The 10,860-nt window shown below is 39.2% G+C and overlaps 1 protein-coding gene across 2 annotated transcripts in view; it reads left to right on the forward strand.

The window, feature by feature from the left end:
- The window catches only part of SLC16A12 (solute carrier family 16 member 12), an 88,926-nt gene extending 78,583 nt beyond the window's left edge, over positions 1 to 10,343 (forward strand). For both annotated transcript variants that reach the window (XM_060286500.1, XM_030865038.2), the window contains 3 exons: positions 1,634 to 2,213; positions 4,432 to 4,691; positions 7,684 to 10,343. In XM_060286500.1, coding sequence (XP_060142483.1) covers positions 1,634 to 2,213; positions 4,432 to 4,691; positions 7,684 to 7,946 — 1,103 coding nt within the window. In that variant the 3' untranslated portion in view covers positions 7,947 to 10,343. The remainder of the gene's footprint in view (positions 1 to 1,633; positions 2,214 to 4,431; positions 4,692 to 7,683) is intronic.
- The last annotated feature ends 517 nt before the right edge of the window (positions 10,344 to 10,860 follow it).

Here is a 10,860-nt window from a genome sequence, read left to right on the forward strand (position 1 = left end):
CCTTCTCACCCCACCCTATCCAGGGGTTTTCAAGCCCACCGACAGATCAGTAATTCATAAAATATTCATTTTGTAAGATGCATAATTTATCTTAATGTCTGCCTACCTAGCAGTTAAACAAAAGGGCTAGAAATGCAATGGACTGTCATACTGTAGTGAAAATGTGTCACCACTTTAATTCAGCCACTTGACAACAGTGACTGCTGGCTTTCCCTTGGGCAGCCGTGTATGGCTGAGATTCTCCACTCAGAAGCAATGTGACATTAGCCAGAGCAACATAAATTTTCGGCAATGATCATTCTCCCAACATCTTTGCCAAGACATTGAAATACTGTCTGTGGTTGACCTGAGTTGCCCCTACTTTATAGCGAGTACCATTGTCCAATAAATGGGGTTTTACCATTTTAAAAAGAAAGCCCCTGTGAATATTCTTACATTGCACATTTTCTTTCGATGTTACGGAAGTATCTTTAGAAAAATGAAGCCCATAGAAAGAGAAGCAACTGATGTGCATTCCATAAATCACACTTACAGGGACTGCATAGGATCAAGGTGGGCTTGGTTGGTGGGACTAGAGTAACAGTTTTCTGCCCCATCACTTAGAGGGGAGGGTGACACTAACTCTTGTCTGGGCCACAGGGGTAGCATGATCAGGCCAATACAGGATATAATCTCGTAGTAAGGTTATAAATCTCGCTCTGTCAGCTAAAAACGGTATCTGTCCCCTGTCATCCAAAGGGCCTGACTGCTAGGGTGTCCCATCATCCCAGTTTACCAGGAACTATCCTGGTCTTGGTGCTGAAAGCCTCACATCTGGGAAACCCCTCAGTCCAGGCAAATTGGGATCATTGCTCACTCTGCTCTGTAGATGGGAACAGGAGCTGAAGGTAGTTCTCCTTTTCCTTCCTTGACATTTAAATTCCAGGTTTAAAGCCCTTCAAGTTTTCTCGACTTAAAAGGAATAGAAATGGAAAATCTTGAAGAGGCGTTCTGCTGACTTTAAGGGATATTTTCAGGTGGCTACGTGTACATGCTACATTCGTGTATAAAACAATGTTTCCCAATATGTGAGATTACTCTGAGCTTTCACGGGGTCACAAATGCTATTTAGACCCAAATTCCAGTGTGGTCCAGGTTATCAGAGTTGTGTCTTCAGGGGCAGTGAAGAGTTGAAGTAATTCTCTGGATAATTTAAAAATAGTTAAATTATCCAGAGATAATTTAAAAATACTTAAATTATCCAGAGATAATTTAATTTATTAAAATTAATTTTAATTTATTAAAAAAGAAGTGGTGGGGAGAATAAATTTCTTAGGTCAGTGTTATCCTGATTTTCTAGTTAATTCAAATTGAGCTTGTATAATAGTTTTTAAGTTCTTCCTTTTATTTTGCTTAAGTCATATTCCCTTAAGGCTTTTCTTCCCAAGAAGAAAGTCATATATATGCTATACTTTGCAAATTGTGGAAGACTGGTGAGGGGAGACTCATTTTCAGCTTGGTGTAGAAAGCAGTTTTAAAAGGGCTTATTTGATTCAGATTCTCTTTATTCCAAATAGTATGATTCTGAGAAATGTTCTTTCACGGGCTGTTCGTGCCATGCCACCAGCACTCATAGAGTTCTCTTTATCCCCAGGTCTTGGATTTGCACTTTGTTACTCTCCAGCTATTGCCATGGTTGGAAAGTATTTCAGCAGACGGAAAGCCCTTGCTTATGGGATCTCCATGTCGGGAAGCGGCATTGGCATCTTCATCCTGGCTCCTGTGGTTCAGCTCCTTATTGAACAATTTTCCTGGAGGGGAGCATTACTCATCCTTGGGGGTTTCGTTCTGAATCTCTGTGTTTGCGGCGCCTTGATGCGGCCAATTACTCTTAAAGATGACCAAACAACTTCAGAGCAGAACCATGTCTGTAGAACTGAGACACAAGGCTTTCAGCGGGCGTCTCCCTCTTCGACTTGGACTAAAGAATGGGTGCAGACCTGCCTCTGTGGCTCTTTGCAGCAGGAAAACAATTTTTTACTGATGTCAGACTTCATTGTATTGGCCATCTCTGTTCTATTTATGGCTTATGGCTGCAGCCCTCTCTTTGTATACATGGTGCCTTATGCTCTGAGTATTGGAGTGAGTCACCAGCAAGCTGCTTTTCTCATGTCCATACTTGGGGTGATTGACATTATTGGCAATATCACGTTCGGATGGCTAACTGACAGAAGGTAAATCCATGAAACCGCCATTGGTTCCCCACCAGGGACTTTAAACTTTGAGTTTCCCCTCATCACCTTACCCTCTAGAATACCTAGGTCTGAATAATGTTAACAGGTTTTTGATATCTGAAGGCAACTCCCTTGTTGGTTCTTCTAGTCAGAGGTCAGCAAACTTTTCTGTAAAGGGACAGACATTAAACAGACGAAGTCACCTTGGCTTTGTGGGTCATATGATTCCAACTCTCCAACTCTGCTGTTGTAACACAAAAGCAGCCATAGACAATATGTGACCAAGAGAGTGGCCATGTTCCAATAAGACTTTATTTAATTTTAAATTAAAATTTTAATTTCTCATACAATTTTTCCCTCACAAAATTTTATTGTTGTTTCGATTTTTTCCAAACATTGAAAATTGGAAAAACCATTCTTAGTTCACAGTCCAAAAAACAAGTAGTGGGCTGGATTTGGCCATAGTTTGCTGACACCTGTTCTAGATTTTTTAGGATGTTGGGTATGTATAAATGGCAGAAGCGAAGTTCTGGTGACAGATTTAATTCCATTCTAAGTCAAATCAGTCCTCCTGTGAGACAACTTCTGTCTGGGCATTGTGGTTTTAGTTTCTTTTGAACCACCCCAGAGAGTGGCTGGCAATAGAGAGAGGAACAGACTCCAGTCCAGGCAGGAGGATCAGGTCAATAATAACACATTATCTGTAGCCACGTATTTATTTATTTATTTATTTATTGATTGATTTTTTAATTTATTTTTATTTTTTATTTTTTATTTTTTTGCGGTACGCCGGCCTCTCACTGTTGTGGCCTCTCCCGTTGCGGAGCACAGGCTATGGATGCGCAAGCTCAGCGGCCATGGTTCACGGGCCCAGCCGCTCCGCGGCATGTGGGATCTTCCCGGACCGGGGCACGAACCCGTGTCCCCTGCATCGGCAGGCGGACTCTCAACCACTGCGCCACCAGGGGAGCCCTGTAGCCATGTATTTATATTTGACAGTGCAAAGAGCAAATAGTTTCATTATGATTTTAGGCTTAGAAACCAAAGTTATAAGAAATCTACTGAGTAGTTTCTTCAGCTAATGCTAATCTGTTTGGATCGAAGAGAGCAAACTACTCATATTCTCCTAAATGATGGACTCCTCACACTTGAGCTATGACCTGGAAGAGCTATCATCCTATGGCTTCTCACACGTTATATCTTTGGGAACTAATCAGGATCCAACTGCCGTTATCCAGTATCATGAATATAATATTTAGTATTAAATCCACATTTTTAATGGTTAATGAGTTGGCGGGAGAGCAAAGGGTAACCATCCTTACAATCAAATAACTCAACAAGAAGCAGCCTGGTATAAGTCTGAGAGACGGATCTCTAGTCTGAGATATCCAAGACCTAAGTTCTTGTGCTGGCTCTGCCCCTTATTATCCCTGTGACCTACAGAAAATCACCTAACCCTCAGATCCCCAAGGGTCTTCATCTGTAAAATGGGCCAGTTCAATATTTGCCTATGGACATTATAGCATTTTGTGAGGCTTAAATGAAATTGTGGGCAGAAAAACATCTGTAAAGCATAAATTGCTGGTGCTGATATTATACAGAGTCTTTAAAATAATTGGTATCATAGATGGCTTTGGATCTACAAAGGGAAGTGTTCATGGAAGTACCACTGGGGAGGTCTTGAAATACGACTTAGTCCTAATACAAGACCTTCATAATCTCTGGCAAATCACCTTCGTTTCTTCATATTATGACTTCCTCTTTGTATAACCACTTGGGTTACTGAGCATATATGATGTGCTGGAGACTAACGGATGACACATCTGAAAGCATCTAGAAAATATTAGTCTCCTGACACTCTATGTGTTATTTCACAACTATCCTTGAATAACACTATGAGATAGACAGCCTCCCCATTTTATAGCTAAAGGAATTGAGGTTAGAGTTAGGCAGTTAGTAGGTGGTAGAATTGGATTCAAACTTCTATCTGTCTAATTTTAGAGCACAGGTTATTTTCTACCATACCATGCTTCCTGGGAAGATACATTCTTGCATTTGCATATACCAAGAGAAAGACAGGAAGACAACGTAGAAAACACACAGTGCGGAGGCCATCTCTATAAATAATTGTAGTGCTTACTGCCACCTGGGCACAGTTCTAGAGCTCTTTAATAGAACCTGTGCATACTGCACTCATTCTTGGTCTTCACATCCACAGGTGTCTGAAGAATTACCAGTATATTTGCTACCTCTTTGCCATCGGAATGGATGGGCTCTGCTACCTCTGCCTCCCAATGCTTCAGAGTCTCCCCCTGCTCGTGCCTTTCGCTTGTACTTTTGGCTACTTTGATGGTGGCTATGTGACTCTGATCCCAGTAGTGACTGCAGAAATCGTGGGGACCACCTCTTTGTCATCAGCGCTTGGCGTGGTGTACTTCCTCCATGCAGTGCCATATTTGGTGAGCCCACCCATCGCAGGTAAGTTTGCAGAGAGAACCTCCAATCACCTCTTCTCTGTCATATTGATGTAAAAACAGTGAACTCACACACACCCATGAGGATTGGAAGTAAGGAGTGAAAGAGAAAGTGATGCCAGAGCCACAAAACATCATGGTCTCACCTACATCCTTGTTTTATAATCTTCTTCCCACTAACTGGGGGACCTTAGCATACTTGGAAAGAAAAAATCCCAAATTAGGATCTTGATTCCATTCCATACTAATGATAGAAGCAATGGAATGAAGCAGCTGTTCAGACTTATAAATAAGTTGGGCACGTTCAAAGGGAAGGCTGGCAGGAGAACAGGATTCCAGTAGTGGGGGGCGGTAGGCGGTGAGGCTGAAATGATGAAGTGCGGGTGTCATAGTGGAATGTCTTGAGTGCCAGCCGAAGGAGTGGGGCCCTATACACTTCAGAGAATATTGCTAGTATTACAGCTTTTGTGCAAAGGGGTAGTATAGTAAAGAGTATATTTTAGAAAACGTGGTCTAGCAATTGATCTGGTAACTTAGGGGAGAAACAGGATTTTATCCTAATAGTTCAAGAGCCATCTGATAAAGGCCTGAACTAGGGCTGCTGCAGCAGAAATGAGAATGAGCTCTGGGGTGAGGGGGAAATTTGGGGGAAAAAAATCAACTGGATTTAGCATGTGGGGATGACAGAGGGAAAGAAGTCCAAGATAACTTAGGAGATAATGGCATAGTTGAAAGAAATAAGGAAGCTGGAGAGAGTAGCTTTGCCAGAAAAATACTAAAAATTTAATGTTTAGACATATTCAGATATCAGAAATACCCAATAAGATGCTCAGTAGTGCTGTTTAAGGATGAAATCTGAGCATTTGAGGGAGGCCAGATTTGGATATACAGATTTGGGATTCAGGATAAAGCATCTAGAATGTTTTGTAAACTGTAAAAATGATATAAAAATTAAAAACATAATTAAATAATTCAACAAATATTCATTGCATGCATTAAATAATTCAACAAATATTTATTGCATACATTAAACAAGTAATTCAACAAATCTTTATTGCCTGTGTACACCAGCACTGTGTTTGGCGCTGTCGGTATAGCAGCAGACAGGTCAGAACCCATGCCTTCTTGCTGGGGTGTGTGGTCTAGACCAGTGTGTCTCAGAATGAGATCTTGGGACCACCTGCATCAGAATCCCCTGGGGCCCTTGTTAGAATGCAGACTCCTTGATCCTCCCTCTGTGATCTGGACCTTTGGGGGTGAGTTCCAGGAATCTACACTCTCAGCCAGTTTTCTTGTGATGCTCCTGTACACTAAAGATTGAGAATAATTGGTCCAGATTATTACCTGCCTAAATTAAAAACGAGAGTGAAGAAGTTCTCTGAAGATAGGCAGAAGAGATATGAGTCAAACATTTGCTTAGAAGGAAGGGAGGGAATTTTTTGAAGAACGCAGGATTTCTGCTTTAGCTGCTATTATGAATACAAAGTTCGGCTTATTTCTAAACTCCAGCAATTGCTAAAGCATCAAACCAAGGGAAACTGACTGCTTGACAGCTGCTGATGAAAGTTCCTCGTCAGTTTAAACTCCATGATAAAGGACTACATGTTTAGTGCTTCATTTTTGGAAAATGCCCCCAAAATGTTCCCACATCCTCCCTCCACAGCCACTTTTTTGTATTTACCAACCTTTAGGGACAGTGTAACTCTGTTAAAAAGTCATAGGACATAAATTGGGATTCCTGGATCCTTTTTTCAAACCATGGCCTTCATTTGGCAAATCAGACATTATACTCATTGCCAGGTACTAGAGGATTAGCATGTGAGTTCCTATTTAATACTTCTCGTATTTAATTACTTTTAAGATAACTCTCTACTCAATCTCTTCTGTTTTCTGCTACAAAAATGTACAAGCAAATCACATGATAACTAAAATATTTGAGAGTAGTTTGGATTGCAGGAAACTTAGGGCTTCTAACAATTTTTGCATGCCTCTTTAGACTAATCGTTTTGAAGTAGGTGAGAGGAGAAATCATACACTTCTCTGGTGGATTTTCTTGGCATATAAGTAAAGTTTGGAGGAATTTTAAAAAACCTTTTTAGAATTTGAAAAAGAATAGACACGTGTATATGTATAACTGAATCACTTTGCTGTACACCTGAAACTAACACAACATTGTTAATCAACCATACTCCAATATAAAAGAAAAATTTTTAAAACTTTTTTAATCACAAAATAATTTCCTGCCAAGGTCTAATTTTACCCCACTGAGTCTCTGATTATTGTGACCTATATTTTGCATATCATATACTCTGGTTCTCCTCAAAATTTAGAGCCGGAAGAGATATTGTGGTTAATTTGTTGCAATAAGAGATAAAGAAAATTTATCTTTTCTTTAAAGATAAAGAAAAAAAGAGATAAAAAAAATTCCGTGATTACAGAATTCTGCTTTCTGAAGTTTGCATTTTAAACTGTAAGATGGTCCAACGTTCTAATTTTCAAACTGGATGGGGTACGATGACTGGATCCAACAGAAAATTTGGATTCTGCTTTATCTAGAAGCGTGTTCTATTACTCAGGATAGTCAGTATATGGCTGCTGGGAATACTACTACTAGCATTCTGTACAATTACATTCTCTTAACACCCTAGATAAAGAAAGAATCCCATCATCAGTAATTTGAATGATGCTGTTTTTATCTTTTTTACCGTATTTCATGGGATTAATAATAATAACTAATATTTATTGTGTCAATACTAAGAGTGTGACACTTCCAAGCACTTTACATAATAACAACAACCCATTTTAGAAGTTTCCCTAGAAAATAGAATGCATTTTTCAGTTGCTGCACAATACTTTTAGGACATCTGCTTTTTATGCCAAAATAATAGCAGCGTTGCTAGCCATCTATTGTTATTATCCTGACAAATTATTAGATTTGAAAATGGGTAAATAATTGAATTTTCAACTCAATATCATTTTTCTGTTGCTTGTTACAGGATGGCTCGTAGACACGACTGGCAGCTACACTGCAGCGTTTCTTCTCTGTGGGTTTTCAATGATATTTAGTTCTGTGTTGCTTGGCTTTGCTAGACTTGTAAAGAAGATGAGAAAAACCCAGCTGCAGTTCCTTGCCAAAGAGTCAGATCCCAAGCTGCAGCTATGGACCAATGGATCGGTGGCTTATTCTGTAGCAAGAGAATTAGATCAGAAAGATGGGGAGTCTGTGGCTATAGCAATGCTTGGTTCCAACCCCGCATGATCAATGGCCTTGAGCCTGAATCTTCAGGGCTGAAAGAGGTGGGACCACTGTATTGTACATGTTTCTGAAGGATTTTATTTTGGCAGAAGTATTGCCTTCTAAGGAAATTTATCGTTTTATTAATATGTTTGTAATGGAAAAATAGCAAATAACAAAGCAAGCTGGACTGGCTCAGAGTATCCCCTTTTGGGATTTGTACTCACAATTGAACTCGCATCTTTTGGGCAGTGAGCATCACACTATGGAGAATGTTAGGACCTAGCTGATATAATTCACTGTAAATAGAGGTAATTTCAAGGCACGACCAAAGCAGATGACACTGGACGCAGCTTTGTTTCAAATTCTCTGCCCTTCCATCTTCCCTCCTCAGTTAGAAGGTAAACAGAAACATTGACATGTAGGTTTCTTTATGCTGTTCAGAGAAGGGGGTCCTGTATTAATCATTGCCTTTTGAAGAACCTAAAGTACTCTTCAACAACCTGTTTCAAATGCTAATGAGAAACTCCACTAGGAAGAAGGTTTGTCATCCTCACCTTCCACCACCACTGAAAGCTCTTTTCCTAAAACGAGGCACTTAACCTCCAACCAGACGCTCACCTCTGTTGCTATCACATATAATATTTGCTCTAAATTGAGTAGAACACACCAAGACACATGGGCGATTTCTAAATCTTACCAGAAATGTTAACTCTAATGCTTCCCTTTTTTTTTCCTTTAGAAATAAAGCATTTATTTAAACTGTAGACAATTCCTGTTAGGAATGGAAAAATGTTGGCAGCATTCCAACTGGGCAGGAATTGAATTCTTGAATCAGCAGGTCTCTGGTGAAAGTTTTCTTTTCAGATCAGATATTTAGGTTCATTACCCAAAACAGGACTTGGGAATTTGGCCTGAAAAATATTATTCTAGAGATACTCTGAAGCTGAGATTCCTTTCTCCCTGTGTTAATTTTTGTTCCAATGTCCACTGCTCTTCATCTCTTTATAGATAATCATTAGTGGACCTTTTCAGCTGAATGAGAAGACTTCAGGGGTTAACCTCAGCATCACAGCCCTCCCACAAATTGTAGCTTTGGTCAGGGGAGAGGGAGGACAAAGTTAAGAAGGCTAGTGGTGTGTTGTTTTACAGTTTATAATCACATACCTTAACTCATTGGATTATAGTTTGCTCATTCCCAAGTACCCTACTTTCCTGTGGTGTGGGATAAAGTCTTCAGATTGAAGAGGGAGGGCATAGGGAGAGAAGAGAAAGGCCAGATCCCCCAGCCTGTCTCCGACCATTTTAAGTCCTCTGAATTATAATCCTGAATCCCAAATCATGTTGCACTTGTAACACAGGGGCAAGTTATACAATTGAAAGGGGATTTTAATTATTCAAAAATTTAAAATCTGAACCTCAGGGAACTATTTTGACCCTGAAGGCCATTCAATCCACTGTCCCCCAACAGATCTCACAAATGCCTTGCCAGGGGTGCTGAGAGAAAAAACACAGCCATGAGGAAGATCCAGGGTTGACTAAGCACATTGAGCAAGAGTCTTTGCCTATAACTGGATTTTAAATATATATATATATAAAATTATATATTAATACATTGCTTTCCGAATGAAATGCTGACTTGATTTGATGGCAGAAAACTAATATCTCATAGGTGTTTTCCAAAGAGAAAACAGGAATGTTTCCTGTTATCTTTATACTTAGTTTGAGAATTTAGTTGTGAAACACTTCCTTTGTCATTTGCAATTTTAAAACAATATTTGGAAAATATCTGTAAACAGTCAAAGTTAAAATGAAGTTTTATGTGTTTGGAATAGCACTTTACACTAAATGTCATTTCTTGAATCTTCAAGCCTAAAGATTTTTTGAAATATAAAGAGTTATAAATATTCTTATACATATTTTTTCCTAGTGATGATCACAGTAAAATTTTGTTTATCTGGTTCTGTGATGTAATTTCTCTAAAGTATTATAAGTACTCATGAAAAATGAGCATAGAGATCAGAGCTTTTAAAAATTTGTATCAAATATTTGTGATATTCTGCCTTTATACATGCATACATTTGTATTTTACTTTTCTTTTTGGAGTGGCATTTTTAGGAAACCAGTAAGGAAAATGTAGATCTTAGAGGTTACCATTGTCATCGACACAAAATTTTACTGTTATGTTCCATTTGTCTATACTGTTTATTTCAAAATGGAGCAATTCATGGGAATGATGTGTTTGTTTTGTGGAATCAAGAACAAAATTGTGGTGGGATGATTTTACATCTTAAATATTTCTTTATATCACTGCAAGTTCTACTTTGAAATTGAATGAGTAGAAAAGCAAACGAAATGTCTAACTTCTGTAGATACACTGTACCATTTGGCCTTTTGTTCAGATTGTGATTTCGCTAACAGATTGGCTATTGATGATAATATTTTCTTATTTCAAAAGCATAATAAAATGAGTTGATAGTCATGTTTGGAAAAACATTTTTCCCCTGCACAAAGGGTTTGGATTGTATTGTGAGTGGCTCTGTCTGGATTATGCCAGGATGTAACTGGCATATAAAGATGTGGTAAGCGATCAAATAATTTACAAAAAGCAGAACCATTTATTGAGAACTTCCAATGTGTTAGCTACCGTGTTAAGCACTTCCTATGCATTGTCTTATTTAATCCCTGTAACAGTCTGTATTATCACCATTTAATAGACATGGAAACTGAGGCATTAGGTCCCACGTCTTCTGACTCTGCAGTCACTGCACTCTAGTGCCTGTAGTGAATTCCTGTAAAACTAGGAAGCCGTCTGATGCTGGAGTCTGCCTCCCTCCCTTTGCACCTGCTCAGATCTTCTCATGTGGGTTCAAGAAACCATTTGGAAATAAGCCCTTCCTTGGGCAGATGAAATCCTCTGGGTTATGCTGCAGTCTTC

Source organism: Globicephala melas, chromosome 16, assembly GCF_963455315.2.
Source record: "Globicephala melas chromosome 16, mGloMel1.2, whole genome shotgun sequence".
NCBI classification, from domain to species: Eukaryota; Metazoa; Chordata; class Mammalia; order Artiodactyla; family Delphinidae; genus Globicephala; species Globicephala melas.